Below are 16782 nucleotides of genomic sequence, written 5' to 3'. Positions count from 1 at the left end.
CATAAACCTGCAGACAGATTCCTTTTAAATAAAATAAAACTGGAGAAACAGAACAAGAGAAGAAGTATTCTGGCTACAAGTAAGCTAAGCAGCAGTACTCAATGTCAAGCAGCAGCTGCCAAAGCAAATAAGATTTAAGGGTGTATAAAAAGAGAGTTAAAAATCTGTAATACCAACGTAATATACCCCTATATAAAACCCATGTATGGCCCCTTATCGGATTCAGTCTTGGGTTCCACATTCCAAAAACAATACAGGAGAGCTAGTTAGTTCAGAGACGGGTGATTAACATTATTAAATAGGATAAAAAAGCCTAATTAACAGCTAGACAAATCGGGCTTGTTCCCATTTACATGTATGAATATACTGTACGTTCAGTAAATATAGGCAGACTGGGACCTTAAAGGGTTTCTACCACCTCATCTGGACCTAATTAGCTGTCAGACACTAGCGATCTGCTAGTGTCTGCTCTACCTAACCATGCAATTCTAAGACCTTTGTGTGCAGTCGTTACACTAAAAACCAACTTTTATTGCTATGCAAATGAGCCTCTAGGTGCTATGGGGGCGTCTTTTCAGCACCTAGAGGCTCCGTCTACTCACCCTGTGTTCCGCCCCGCTCGTCCATCAAGCCCACCCATCTCCTCTAGATTGCCAGCCTCCATCTCATCCATCAGCCGAATTCTCGCGCCTGCGCCATGTGTGACTGTATTCGGCGCAGGCGCAGTGACTGTCTGATCGCTCCCTGCGCCGGCATCTCCACTGCGCCGATTACGTCAGAGTGCTCCGAGGAACAGACGACGCCCGGCCGGTCAGACAGTCACTGCGCCTGCGCAGAATACAGACGCACACGGCGCAGGCGCGAGAATTCGGCCGATGGAGGCTGGCAATCTAGAGGAGATGGGCGGGCTTGATGGACGAGCGGGGCGGAACACAGGGTGAGTAGACGGTGTAACGACTGCACACAAAGGTCTAAGAATTGCATGGTTAGGTAGAGCAGACACTAGCAGATCGCTAGTGTCTGACAGCTAATTAGGTCCAAATGAGGTGGTAGAAACCCTTTAACGTGGCCCTGGAAAAAAAAAAAAAAAATATATATATATATATGTAAAAGTGGCCCTATGTTGTCGGCAGGTTCAAATTGACAGAATGCAGGGCCAATACAAATAGGAAGGGTCAGCACAAGTAGATGAGGCTAGCAGTACCATATTGCAGCAGAAAATACCCCCCAGCAGAGCAGAATACTGTGGTTCAGCACAATATACATCTCCAGCAGGACCAAATGCCAGAGTCCATGTGGTGGCCAGTGCCAGCTGTCGTATTCTGTCTACCTACTCTAGTTTCTTCAGGATGGTGACACAGTTGAATTCAGGAGTCAGGAGGACACCTGCAGCCGCAGGCCAAGTACATAAGTATATGACAATTTTCCCAATTCTGGGAGCGTCAGATCATTACTTACCTGACTTTTGGCCGTGAGAAGGGCTTAGGTGGCCCCCAGGGTTCACCAGGAAGTTTACCTGTAGAGTCTATGGCCAGTCCACCCCTGTCAGTTCAAGAAACTGGAACAGGATGTACGGTTTCCAAGGACCAGGAGACATGTATTACATGTAGAAGAAAGATGATTTAGATATCTGTGAAGGAAAGTTCTTTCCAGTTGGAGGAGTCAAACTATGGAATGCCCTAGCCCAAGAGGTAGTAATGGCAGATACTATGTGAACATTCAAAGAAAGTTTAAATCTAATAGCAAATGACAGCAAGGGTTATAACGAGTCTAACAATGAATAGAATAAATTGAGGAAAGTTGAACTTCATGGAACAGTGTCTTTTTTCAACCTATGTACCTGTTTAATGACCAGCCTGTTTTGGGCCTTACTAAACAAGTGATTTTTATTTATTTATCCATCATTTCTTTCGAAGACCTATAACTGTTTTATTTTTCCATCTATATAGGCATATAAGGGTTTGCTTTAAGGGTGCCATTTTTGGATACGCATAACTCATTTATTATACTGAAATAAGTGTATATTGGGAATATTTCAGATGCAGATGGCGGCGCAGCGGTTAGTTGTGCCGCCATCTGTGACTTTTCCCCGCTCACGCCAGGTCTAAAATTGTGGGCTTGTCGTGGGCAGGCCAGTAGGCCCATCTCATTCATCATTTTCTACGCCATGTTTTAGGCGTAGAAAATTGTCTAAATGTAAGACGGCTAGGAAGCGATCTCATTAGCTGGGTACCGATAGGAAACAGTGGTATTGTCTGCGGAATGTAATGGGTTAAACGGCCAGATCAGTACTCCTGCTAAGCCCCGTCTCTCTATTGCACAGGAAAACCCATGCAGCACTTAGACTAGGCCGCTAAGGCCCCTTAGTGAACACTCTATAAAAGCATATTGGTGGTCACTAATGGGTTAAGGCTACTTTCACATCTGCGTTTTTCCTTTCTGGTATTGATATCCATCATAGGTAAACGCTTCAGTTTTGTTCCCATTGTCAATATGGACAATTGTCCCGTCTTGGCCATTTTAGAGATAATACAACCGAATCCGTTCATAACAGATGCAGCCGGTTTTATTATCATAACGAAAGCGTTTTGTGCTGATCCCTGCCAGATATGGCAAAAACGCTGATGTGAAAGTAGCCTTAAGCTGTACTACAAGTAAAGAGTAAGCAACGAATATGCAAAAATGTCCCTGCTTACTGGATGTACTGAGATACGATGGATTTGGGAAAAAGCACATTGCCAAGTGAACTCTTCAACTCACATAAGTCCACTCCCTGTCTGCTTAAGGTGTTGGCTGTGCAGCAAGTTTAAGACTGTGATAATTAGAAAGGAAATATGGTAGAGTAGGCCTTTGAGATAATCAGTCTTTCAGAGCAATTCATGTACTTCTAGAACCTTTGAAAGGCTCCCTTCGGTCTATAAACAGCAAACATATTCCCTTAATTAAGAAAATTATTGTAGAGCACAGGCTTTCTGACCACAGCTCAAAAAGTGACAGCATGAAGCAAGAAAACATTCAATGGCTTTTAAAGGCCAACCTTCATTAGAAATGTGCATATTTAGTAAACTCCACTTTCACCGAAAACTTTTTTTTTTTTTTAAAGGATTTTGGGACGTTTTTAGTTTTTTTTTTTCAATTAAACACAAAATATTATCCTCCTGTAGTAGTCAGCAAAAACGATTAAACCTTCTAAATTGCTAATCCATTGTCAGAGTATTGCTGCTGTAAGGGAAAGACGCTTTCTGCAAGGTAATCCTCATTATAACAGGTGTAGAATTGGGATAACAGTGTGTAGGCTCCATTGTTCTCTTGATAGATCTCAATAAACATGACCAAAGAGGAGCATTAAAGGCTCTGTACACCTTTTGCATTGTACTCGTTATGAGCTAAAATATTTTTTTCAATTGGTCTTTATAAAAAATATGGAATCATTTTCTCCGTACAGAGCCGAGATGCTCTACTAGCAAGATTAGAATTTTGTCTGTGCTTCGTCAGGCAGGGAGATCACGGGCTCCCTATTATCTCTGCTCTCAGACTTTATACACACTCATCAAAGCCAAATCCTTATGTTACTGATAAGAATGTGGTTTAAATAAGTGTTTATGACCTCTTGGTAATTTAGAGATAAGGGTTATTAGATGACCAGCACAAAGTGAAAGTAGGATGCACACACCTAGAAAAACAGTTAACCCTTTTGTGACAGAACAGCTCAATATTTTTTTTTAAATAAAGACCAATTGAAAAAAATGATTTTTAGCCCCAAATAAGATAAATGCAATCATAAAAAAAGGTGTACATAGCCTTTAAATTGATTAGTGTAATGTATCATGCTCTAATTGAGCCCCTCCCAAGTAAAAACTGTTTCACATGAACGATATAAATTAGCTCAGGATGCGTTCAGGGTGCATTCAGTGAAACTCACACAATTCTGCAAGCAAGTTAAATCAGTTTTGGCTGCATTTACGTCTAGTGTTTCAGTTTTTTCCACACGGGTGCAATCCGTTTTTATTCATTTTTCACTCGCATGGAAAAAAAAAAACATCTCCTAGCAACCAGCAGTGAAAAGCGGATTACATCCAGATGCAATGCGTTTTTCACTGAAGTCTCATTCACTTCTATGGGACCAGGGCTGCGTGAAAAACGCATAATATAGAACATGCGGCGATTCTCAGGCAACGCAGAACTGATGCGGGGAAAAAACATGTACAAATAACCCATTGAAATGAATGGGTCATGATTCAGTGCTGGTGCTATCCGTTTAATTCACGCTTCACATCCGCATTTTGCAGAACGAAACAGACAGCCCAATGATAGAAAAGCCTATTGTTGTCCGCAAAAACTGAAAAAAATATTTTTTGCGGGGCCACGGAACGGAAGTATGGTTGTGGACAGCACACAAATATACAGTGGTCTGAATGAGCCCTAAGGGAGAGGCAGTAAAATACAGCCAAATTGTTTCTTGGAAAGCAAAATCATAATAAAGCCTAAACACGCAGGCATCTTTATACTGACCAGAGGACATGGTAGTACGTATGAGTCAGTCCTTTCAGATGTTCTTCCCACGGCCACTCTAAGGTCAGAACTACATACAGATTTTGAATGGCAGCTCCAAATTATATTTTTTGGACAGTTGAAAACCACTGGGGGAGATTTATCAAAAGTGGTGCAAAGGAAAAATGACTTTGTTGCTCATAGCAACCAATCACATTCCACCTTTCATTCTTCAGAGCTTTGGGAGGAGTTCAATCTCTGTTCAGCGATCTCCAGTCATGTACTGCACGTGCACAGAACAGGCTGCCGTGAGACTTCGGGGCCAGGCATTCATACGTCTTCACTCCTGGCCCTGTCAGTCAAAATGGTGGGGGTGAAGCCTGGAATGGACAAGAGCGGAGCCTCTGTGCAATGAGGTGTAAAGGCAACGTCTTCGCTGTACCCAGGGGCTAATTAGCATAATGTTGTAAGGCAAATTTCTCCACAATGGGGGCACGTCTTGAAATAGGACCAAGAGCGTTTAAATGAGATGACAAGTGTGCATCTTGTATTTATAACACAGTATCTAGTGATAGATTCCCTTTAAAGACACAATGCACTTTTCAGAGTTTTCATAATGATTTTATACTGATTGGGACCCGCTACCAATGACTGATGTAGATTCCCAGCAATCTAACATTTATTACCCATTTTAGGGAAAATCCCTTTAATCTATTAAAGCAGAATATCAAATAATAGTAAACTGAGCAATTTAAATCCCAAAAAAGGGGACAATGGAGGCCATGGCAAGCAAAGGGTCACGTTCTAGGGCTACATACCAATAGTACAGAAGCTTTTAATTAATCAATTACTTACCTGCTCAGGAAGATGAAGTATAGTATGTTCATCAGAGTCAAACTCACAGAGTGACTTGTACGCAGATATACACACTCTATGATCCTGCCGGAGAAGAAGACGAATGTTTAGTGTATCTACTGAAATGGCAGGCAGTCAACCACACACATTATACTGAAGCATATCTTTCACTCCTTCGTTTCAATAGTTTTTATTTCCATTTTTGAATATAAGACATATTACAAACAGTAAAAACACAAATGCAATCGCACTCTGCAACCAGCACTCTGCCCTGCCTTTATGCTGGATGTTGAATAAGGCATTGGTGTACATTTTGGCCAAAGCGTAATAAGCCACTCACCACGTCAAGGTCGCCTTCATGAGTGGTCCCTAACACTAGTTCCTACCTGTTATGGGCCATGACAGCCACACAAAGTCCAGGGAGTGTAGGTACAGCATGCACGCCAAGCACACTCTGCTTTTAACCCCGTCCGGTGCCATTACAGCTTTCATCGGATCCAGGGATGCAAGTACCAACATGCATGCTGAGCCCACAGAGTGCGATTGCATTTGTGTTTTTGCGTTTGTATCTGTATTTCGCCATAGCAATCTGCACCTGCATAGGGGTTGTGCGGGCTGAATCCCCCATATTTTTTCTTTGTAGTATATATTGGAGGCGTGGCGATTTCCAAGCAGTCATGCACAACTGACCAGTTAGTATGCCCTGGAGGCTGGTTTTAAAGTCAGTATAAAACTGAGTCTGCTTATAATAGCACCTACCAGTAGCCATTTGGCTCCAGGAGAAGTATATAGTGGGCTCAGCATGCATGTTGGTACTTGCATCCCTGGATCCGATGAAAGCTGTAATGGCACCGGACGGGGTTAAAAGCAGAGTGTGGCTGAGTGTCATAACTGTATAGAAGTATGGTTACTTTGAATTCATTGCTTTTAATAAGCATTAAAATCATTGGAACGGTGCCGATATGAATGGGAGAAAAAGAACTATGAGGTAGTAATGCTCCTATTGAAATTATGTCCTGCTCTTGGGAGGGAAGAGTTAATCTTGGAAACTGTCGATTGTGATGTCTTACAGTCATAAGATATGCATTGTGTACACTATGCATGAGTGATATTTTATACGTTTATCCTTTGTAACTGATGTCTTTGTGATGCTTGGATATTTGTTCTGAAAGTCAATTGATGATAAAAATATTAATAAAAATTATCTGATTAAAAAAAAAAGCAGAGTGTGCTTGGCGTGCATGCTGTACCTACACTCCCTGGACTTTGTGTGGCTGTCATGGCCCATAACAGGTAGGAACTAGTGTTAGGGACCACTCATGAAGGCGACCTTGACGTGGTGAGTGGCTTATTACGCTTTGGCCAAAATGTACACCAATGCCTTATTCAACATCCAGCATAAAGGCAGGGCAGAGAGCTAGTTGCAGAAGTGCGATTGCATTTGTGTTTTTGCGTTTGTATCTGTATTTCGCCATAGGAATCTGCACCTGCATAGGGTTGTGCGGGCTGAATCCCCCATATTTTTTCTTTGTAGTATATTACAAACAGTGCTTCAAGGAAATATAGAAGCACAAAAGGAAACAACAAAGGAACACAGTTTACATAAAACTATTGCCTGCTGAATATCTGTGTTACACATCAAAGAGGTGCCTGCCTATGCCAGCTCTGAAAATAAACGGATCCCACAGTGTATAACTACTTAGCGTCCCATATATAAGGTATAGCCTATCCAGGTTTTATTTAGCGGGACAAAGTAAGTTACGGGGAGGAGCATAAGAGGGATTGCTCCCAGGAGGCCCAATGCGACTGAAATTTGGTGAAACCGCCTTTCCCCATCAAGATAATCTTTTCATATGTATATGTATTGTTGAGAGCAGTGATCAAGTCGCTAATAGGCGGTACCTCTCCTCAGCAACACCAATTTTGCCGTTGTACAAAATAGGCAGAGAAACTGCCTGTAAGAGGATGGCAAGAGATCAACCCCTATGAATAACAATACCAATTGCGGATATCTTTCACTCCTTGATGCAAAGATCAAGTCAACTTGTGCAATTCATAATCAAATCACATCAACTGAATCAACTACATAACTAAGAAAAAGATACTCCTGGAAAGCAAATAAAGAGGAGAAACGCATGTTGGTAGGCTCTCCTAGGATTGCAGTTTAACACACTGAGTTGAATTAAAAAAAGCAAAAAAGAAAACCTATAAATTAAATACAAATTATAGCCCTTCTGTGTCCGTAATCTCAGAGAAAAAACTTCTGAATTGGAGAGCAGAGTCATCTCAATTAGCAACACTGCTGCACAGAGAAAGGTTTATCTGCAAAGTAATCCTTGTTAGTATATTAGGTGGAGGACTGGAATGACTGACAGAATGACAGCTGTATTGTGATAGGTAAACATGCAAACAAAGGTGTAGTGCCTAGATGAATGGGAGAAGCCCTGACCACTCCTACTAGGATGGCATCGGATCACGTGTTAAATCCTCCCTGATCTGACTGGTGGTCTGGTATGACTCTGCTGTGATATTGGTCCAGAGAGGAAATTAAAGACTCTACACAGAAACTAGTATCCTCAGAGTTCAACAGGGGGTCCGACTCTCGGCACCCCCACCGATCAACTGTATGAAGAGATGGTGGCACTCGTGCAAGCATTACTTCCTCTTCATAATCGCCTGCACCTTTTCTCGCCAGTAATTACAACTGCTCGTCCCATTCACGAGTGCTGTCAGCAAGCACCTGGACTGAAAACTGCTCTGATATGCTGTGCGCTATTCTTAAGTTTTAGTTCACATGCGTGAAAACTGATGACATCCATGCGAGGTAAAAAAAAGCCCAACAGATTCATGAAAAAAAAAAAAAAAACACTGAAACAGACAGAGGGAATTTTTTGCGTTAAATGCACAAAATTTCAGATGTGCCAGGATGACGTGAAACAAGGAGGGGGATGTCAATCATAGTGAGATGGTCAGGCTTGCGACCGTAACTACCGCGACTCAGCCAGTCTAAGAAGACGCCCCAATGACTCCGTGACCCGCATTTACAAGGTGTAACTACATCAAAATGCTGAAGGCTTAGAGTTTTCAAAGGCAGGGCAACGATTCTGCTGGGATGTGATCTACAGCGCCATACAATTAGTGAAACTGGCAAACTTGTGATGATAAGGTTCCCTTTAAAATGGCTTCGGTGTAAAAGTAGTGTGATCTTGTACAGTATCAGAATTACCATTTCACATTAATAATTGTTTTTTCTAAAGCAGAATCTGTTTGTTATCTGCCAAGCCAAAATACTAATATATTGCCAACATATGATGTCTCTAATGCTTCATGTACACAGCCGTGTCCGTATTTTAGTCGGCAAACAAAGGGTCCACAAACTACGAATACCCTCCATGTGCAGTCCGTATTTTTCTAACTCCCATTAATAAGAAAGAGCTATTGTTCTCTGCAATGCAGACCAGCATAGGACATGTTCTATAATTTGTGGAACAGCCGCACTGATCCACCGAAAATACGAATGTACCTTTATCCGTCACAACTCACTCTCACCCCAGAGCTAGCATTATTGCTCATTGGCATAAACAAATTTTAGCCAACTGTAAAACTATAGAAGTGCACTCACTAGTATCAGACAACAAGAAGTCAAAGTATTTTTACACTCACTGGTCTAGGTGGGAATCTTTTCCATAGCTTCATAACTATCTCCCATTAGGTGACCCATTGACAATATCCCGGTCAAGTAACCACCTGCCCCCACCTGTGTGCGTGGCCCCACAGAAACGAATGGGTCAGTGTGCGATCATTAAAACAAGATGAATAGCACAGGTGAAATATACGGACATCAGTATGAGCCCCAAGCCTGTATTTACTTTCTCATCTGCTAAAAACCTTGTAAAACAAAGCAAAATTGAAAAAAGTCTGCCTTACGTTAGTCTGCGTATGACTCCAAAGGATGCTGAGAATTTCGGCTTTGAATTTCTAAAAATGAAGAAAGCAGACTGTTAAACATTATTACTGCACATGTTTATAGCAGCATGTCCATCAGCATATATTTCATCTAGTGGCGCAGTATGTATTGTGTTACTAGGTGAAGGGACATTTAAAGTACTATAATGTATAAGTGTAATGTTATGCCACAATATTGGCATACAAAAGTGACAAATTATGGCACAAGCCAAATATGCGCAATAGTTTGGCACTTTTTAAGCTTCTCGCCACTTTTCTAAAGTGGAGAGAAAAGGGGAGTGTGGCTTAGTGGCCAGAAACTGGCGTATGTTATAGCTCAAGCATACGCCAGACCCTAGCTAGTTTACACTTCAGTTTCTGGCAAACGGACTTCCAGATATGTGCCGAATTTATTATCAGGCATCTCATTCTTAAAGGGGTTGTCTCACTTCAGCAAATGGCATTTATCATGTAGGAGAAAGTTAATATAAGCCACTTACTAATGTATTGTGATTGTTCATATTGCCTTTGCTGTCTGGATTCATTTTTCCATCGCATTATACACTGCTCGTTTACAGGGGTTATGGACACTGCTGCAGCACAGATACAAGGTGGACGGGATGGATGCTGCTGCACATACGTACCTACGCATGCTCCTGGCCAATAGAGAGGCTGGTGTTTTTTCCTATATGGCCACCACTTCTGGATTGCAGGGTGGTCGTAATCCCTGAAAACGAGCAGTGTATAATGTGATGGAAAAATGAATCCAGCCAGCAAAGGAGGCAATATGGATAATCACAATACATTAGTAAGTGGCTTGTATTAATTCTTTCTACATGATAAATGCCAATTTCTGAAGCGAGACAACTCCTTTAATAAATTAGGCGCATCTTACTGCCAGCCTTGATAAATGTCCCAGAATGTGTCTGATGATGATAACTTTCAACCAATATTGGCCTATGTCTTTAGTGATCTGCCACCTTCCCAAATAGGCCTCAACTGTTCATTTGAAGCTTAAAGGGGTATTCCGGTAGGTACAAATTACCCCTTATCCACAGGATAGGAGATAACTATCAGATTGGTGGGGGTCCTACCGCTGGGACCCCCACAATCACGAGCAAAGGGGACCCATACCCTCTGCAGGCCCCCCGCTGCTCCCTAAAAAATGACCAAAGCGTCCAGTTGCACATGTGTGCGGCCACTCCATTAATTTCTACGAATGAATGGAGTGCTCTGTGGATATGGGATAATTTGTACCTACTGAAATACCCCTTTAATAGCTAGTAGAGGATAATGCTGTATGAGCTGTACATACCTCATAGTCTTCTGATTTCACAACTAAAGAAGGAACCAAGGAAAATAATTCATGTAGCACCCTCAGCACAAGGGGACGCTTGTCACAGCCTAGCTTAGGAGACAGAGCATTCCAGGTAGATCGAATGTCCACCACCTAATGATAACAATACAAATAAACATAACTATATTGGGATTAAAGGCGTAGGGTATAATATTGTACAGACCTTTTTGTATAACTACTGTAAATATCTAGACATTTTAACCCCAATTAGTCCCGGGCTTAATTTAAAATATTTGCATTCCTTATATAAAAACACTAAAGCTCTGTTCGAATATGCATTGGAGATCCCCCTCTTGTAGATTACATGGCATTTGATTTGAAAAACAGCACTGGATGCATGCAATTTTACCCATCAAAACAATGGACAACACACTAAAACCCAACCCAAGTCAATGGGATCCATTGGGGCGCCGTCAGTATAATCCTTACAGATCCAGTGTATATATACACTCAGCACTGAAACTGCGACACCTAGAAGGAAAAGTCATAGAAGGAAAAGTCAAGGAATTATGTCAATCAGAGGATCAATAGACCTGACATGCAAATGAGCGCCACATAATACATGCAGAGCCTTACGCCTTTTTTCAATGTTCTGCAATTTCCATTCTGAGGTGAATATACAAACATAGGGAAAACGTCTGGACACCCCCTTTTAACGGGTGCAATTTGTAGAACATTAACTTCCAATGTGTGAAGGGAGGCTGCATTATGTGGTGGAGGAAGCGTTTTGGGCCTCCATTTTGAAATCCGCCATATTGCATTCAGCTCAGGTTTTTCCAATGGGAAGGGGATTATGCGATATATCAGTCTTGGCTAGAATTTACTGAGAAACACACTGGAAGTGTCAGTTTTGACCTATTTTTACCTGTTTATGAGTTAAGTGAAGTCAGTTTCAAAACATATTCTATGTGTCCACCATGCTGTTAAATGCACGTGGTTTAACGTTTAATCCAGTCTTCGTGAATATGCTGAAGAATCGCAGGTAAGTAATATGAGCAAGCTTAAAGGGGTTCTGCAGTTTGTTTAAACTGATGATCTATCCTCTGGATAGATCATCAGCATCTGACCAGCGGGGATCTGAAAACCAGGACCCTCGCTGATCAGGTGTTGAAGGTCAGCAGCGCCGCGGCCTTCCCACTGTTTAACGCAGGCCCGAGTGACAAACTGCAGAACCCCTTTAAATCTGAATAAAATAAGTGTGGAAATGCAGAATGCACAAAAGCTAGTGCTAACTATCAGCATAGAACAAATCAATGCCCACACTCTTCAACGGACTGTTTTTGCAGAAGGCAATAACTATTCTGGGAAAATTTCCCTAATAAAATGATGTTTACGAACAAAAATTGAAACTATGTGTACATCATCACTATCAACAAGATGTGAAGGTGAAAAAATAAGAACACGTATGGGAAAAAGAGGTTGCAAAACTAAAACCTGTACTAAACCTATAAATGCAGTGTGTAAAAATATAAAAAAACACAGGTGATGAAAATAAAATCATAAAACAAGAATAGCTTAAAGAGTACCCACACTCCCAACAATTACTACATTTCTCATTTGTCTTCATCAACTGAAACAAACAGAAAATATATATTACAGCAGAGGTCCCCAACCACCGGGGTGGACCAATACAGTGTCGTGGATCATCTTGTACTGGAATATGGGCAGCACCAGAGTTGAATGGCAGGGATGGGAGCTACTGTCTCCTGAGCCCCGCCATTCACACGTCCATTGTTCTTGGGCTGCATTAGTTCCACAATATTGCGGAACGGGAGCAGACCCATTAAATTCAATGGGGGCGCAAAAGATATGGACAGCACGCAGAGTGTTGTCCGCATTCGTAGTCCCGTTCCGCGGCCCCAAAAAAACGATAGAGCATGTCCTATTCTTATCCGCGAACATGAACAAGAATAGGCATTTCTATCATAGGGCTGGCCATGTGCGGTCTGCACACTTACGTGTGAATGGACCCTAAGCCTCATTGGCTGAGAGGCGCTAGGCCTGAGACCTATAAGGTAGTGCTAAGGTGCAGGATGATCTCAATGACATCATTGCAACCTCCTGTGCCGGGTCACAAGCGGCGTGACGACATCATCACGTCACCAGAAACCCGGCGCAGGAGGCTGCAATGAAATTTGCTACCATCGGTATGATAATGCAGGCAGCCAGGGAGGCAAGCTGGAAGAGGTCGGAGGGAGGCAAGTATTTTGTTCTTTTTTTGGGTGGGTTTGTGAACACTACTGGGGGTAATACAGGGGGGGTTGCTGCATTATTTACTTATTTATATGTAAAGAGGTACTAATGGGGGGGGGGGGGCATATTTAAAGAGACCGCTACTAGGGGGAACTATGTTTAAAGAGGCCATTACTGGAGGCTCTATATTTAAGGAGCTCTATATTTAAAGAGGCCACAACTGGAGGGCACAGTATTTAAAGAGGCCACTACTGGACAGCAAAATATGTAAAAAGGGCACTACTGGGTGGTATTCTATTTAAAGGGGGCACTATATGTAAAGAAGCCACTATTGGGGGGGCATTATATGTGAAGCGAGCATTACGGGGGGGGGGGGCATTATATGTGAAGCGAGCATTACTGGGGGGCATTATATGTTCATAGTGCACTACTGTGGGGAGGGGACATTATATCTACTGGGGCCTAAATGGGGATGATTACTAAGTAGGGGCACAAAAGGAGGCAATAAAACTAAATATGTTCAATTATGCAGAAACAAGTTGTGGTCAGGAGACAACATCAGAGTGATCTGTGCATAACTGGACAAAAAAAAAGGAAAAAGATTAACTCCAATCAGAGGAGACATCACCTGTAAGTCACTGAGTGGGGGCCTAAACAGGATTATTAATTATTCTGCTTTGTTATGCGATTTAACACCCCCACCCCCAGTCTGCGGAAAAATTGTCATGAATCCAGTCCCTGGTATAAAAAAGGTTAGAAAGGTAAAAATGAATGTCTGTACTCAGCACATCAAGTAAAATGCCCTCACCTCAGCCTGACATAGAGCGTGAAGACCCTGTAATACCAAAGCTGCAGGAGTAGAATGGTCAGCTTTAGTACATTCATTCAGCACTTGAGTAATGGCAGCCAGCATGTCTGCCCCATGCTGATACGGCCTGAAAGAATAAAGCATAAAACACCAAAAAGGTTTATAAGAACGCTAATAAGAAAGGATGCATATGCACACCATAGTAAATGTTCACTTTAGATTAACCTACACTTACTGGAGAACTGCATATAAAACTTTCCCCAAATATACTTCTATTAATGGAATCAAACCCTATTCTGCCTACAAAACAGCAGGCACAATCTGTCATAAAGCCGCCTGCATGTGCTGATAAACTGCAGGGAACCTGCGGCTATTCAAATTTACAGCAGCTTACCTATACTATTATCTGACTGCTCCCACTCATAATGTAGCAATTCCGATAACAGCCATATATTACAGAATTAGGAACAAATTCAAACCAGCTGGTGGATGTCTGAAGAGAGACTGGTTGTTTCTCGGTATAGGATACAGTGGCATAAAACTGCATGCCTTCTAATGCTCATAACAGAATTAGTTAAAATTATCAATATCTGACCACTATAAAATTGTATTCGTTTGTGCTGCAAAAATGAACGTTTGCGCCACTTTGGTTTGCGAGATATTGTGCGCTTGATTTGATGAAACCCCGCCCACTCCCCACGCCACGTTCTTAAATTTCCAAAAGAAATACACCATTCGTTGTGCTGCGTTTGTGCTGGTTTGTGCCACAAAAATGAACATCCGAGATATTGCGCGCTTGATTTGCTGAAACCCCGCCCACTTTTCACCCCATGTTTTTAACCCTGACCCTAGACCCCCCAGGTGTGATGCAGCTTGCGCCCCTCCTCCCCCCCAAAGGCCGGCACTCTTAGCGTCCGAGCCACTGTTGGCTCATCGCACACCCCACTGCTGATCAACTTTTTTCCACATTTTTTGGCCTTTTTTTTAAAATTTTATTCTTTTTGTCCGTTAGGTTTAGGGTAAGTGCGCGAACACCCGTGCCCCCACACACACGCACACCAAATAAAGTTTAGCACGCACACACTCACTCCCCTATGGCCCGCCGGATGTTCTCGGATGAGGAGGCATACGCCCAGCTTGCCTCCGAGTCAGAGAGCCCCAGTGAGGATAAGGATGACCCCACTTTCCTTTTCTAGCGATGATGATGAGCCCCCAAGGCGGTGGAGACGCCGCCAGGCGGAGCAAGGGGTCCGTCATGCTAGGGACCCTGTGGCCCACACTAGTACAAACAGCTCTGGGGCTCCTATTGGTTTTCCGGCCCACCAGTTAAGTCCATCGGAGCCCCCTACCTGTGAACTTGTCTGGTATACCCCAATGCGTTTTGAGCCCACGATTCCTGATTTTGTAGGCCAACCAGGAATCCAGATTTCCACAGTGAGCGTCACTAAATAAGACTACTTTAGTCTTTTTTTCAGTGACCACTTTGCGAATCTGATGGTGGAACAAACAAACCTGTATGCCCAACAGTTCAACACCCGGGCTCCATTTTGGCTAGGCCCGGTGGCTGGACTCCCGGTCAGTGCAGCCGAGATGAGGACATTTTGGGGCCTTGTGCTGCACATCACAACTGTGATGCCTCCCTTTTAAAGGTAAGAGGCATCGATAGGGTTTTGATAAGTGGGAGGGGTGGTAACTGGAAGAAGGTCCTTGCTCAAAAGGAGGTTAAATGGATCTTCGAATTAAATACTGTTATACCATCAGGCCTCAATGAGGCCTTGAGTTTTTTGCCATTTTTGGGCTAAGTTAATAAAATGTATTGATACCCATCTTCGTGAGTTCCTCTGTAAGTCTAGGTGATGTGTATACCTGTGACCTTTTTAATTTTTGGTTTTATGTTTTTTAATACGGTTTTTTTCTGCTTTGATAGGACTACATATTTATTCTTGCTAGTCATTATTCCGTGAGGCTGCTTACTATATATTCACATGGGTATGGTTGACATGAACATCTGGGGAGGCGTTGACCACGCGGATCTTCGAGAGATGGTCCAATGGGAAATATCAACAAGAGTACTCTTTATGTGGAGCATAACGACTTGGACATTCACGTAATCTATCCACGGTCTTGATCTACGGCTATATAAATTAAAATCGACTAACGATTCCAGGATACTTAATGAGAGGTCCTGATGGATCACATTGTAATAATAGTGTTTTCATCTGTGCTACATATTATAAATGGAAGCTATCCCAATTTTATATGTATGTTATAATACATTTATATTTATAAAAATAAAATTTCTTTCTCTTTCACCACTTTGTTTCTGCACAATGCTTCACCATACACTTTATCACTCTTTTTTTGCATGTGTCTTCACTTATCTACTATTTTTCTCTTTACTTTCTTCACTTTCTCACTTTTTATCACATATTACTATTCTGGTTATTGTTAGAGCTCCCCAAGTGGTCAATGTCTGGAATTTATATTTAGTTTATATTGTTTTGATTTCTTTATAATATGTTTTATATTCCCCCATTGTTCCTAAAGGCGCCCCCTGGAGGTATATATAGAACCCTGGTTTGTACGTATACGGAGTTTCAGGATCAAATTTAACTAATTGGCCATTCAATCGACCTTTCAGTGTTTCAGGAAGCATGTACCCCGCTTGCGTTCCACGGTGGAACGCATTGTAAGCTGGAGATTTGCATGCGAGTGACATCATTTGGGGCGGAGTCATGGGAGGAGTCTACCCTGGCTTTATGTGGCCGATGCGTTCCACCGTGGACCGCATGACATACTTCCGGTTCCGGTATGTGGAGCGTCCTTTTCTACACCTCCGTCTGCTACCTCCTTCCACCCTCTCCATACTGGGCGCATAAATGGTTAGTTCTACCTTGATTCTTGTGGGGATAAGTTTGGTCCAGGGTGGAATGACTATGCAGGGCTATATTGAGTGTCCGGACACCGATCGAGCCGGAAGTGGGCGTGCGTTCCAGCGTGGAACGCACCGCACTTCCGGTTTTCGGCATACACGAGGAATTCAGGTGATCTAGGTTCTAATCAACATGCAGACTATATATGAACAGACAACACACACCATCAGTATCCCCTGAGGAAGCAAAACGCGAAACAC

At 42.5% G+C, this 16782-nt stretch overlaps 1 protein-coding gene across 1 annotated transcript in view; it reads right to left on the bottom strand.

Moving 5' to 3' along the window:
* FOCAD (focadhesin) overlaps positions 1-16782 on the bottom strand; it is a 226511-nt gene that overhangs the window by 86843 nt on the left and 122886 nt on the right. The window contains 4 exon segments of the mRNA XM_044300978.1: positions 5347-5430; positions 9274-9324; positions 10607-10741; positions 13650-13776. Coding sequence (XP_044156913.1) covers positions 5347-5430; positions 9274-9324; positions 10607-10741; positions 13650-13776 — 397 coding nt within the window.

Source organism: Bufo gargarizans, chromosome 7 (assembly GCF_014858855.1).
Source record: "Bufo gargarizans isolate SCDJY-AF-19 chromosome 7, ASM1485885v1, whole genome shotgun sequence".
Taxonomy (NCBI): domain Eukaryota; kingdom Metazoa; phylum Chordata; class Amphibia; order Anura; family Bufonidae; genus Bufo; species Bufo gargarizans.
This window is presented reverse-complemented; position numbering and strand designations above follow the sequence as displayed.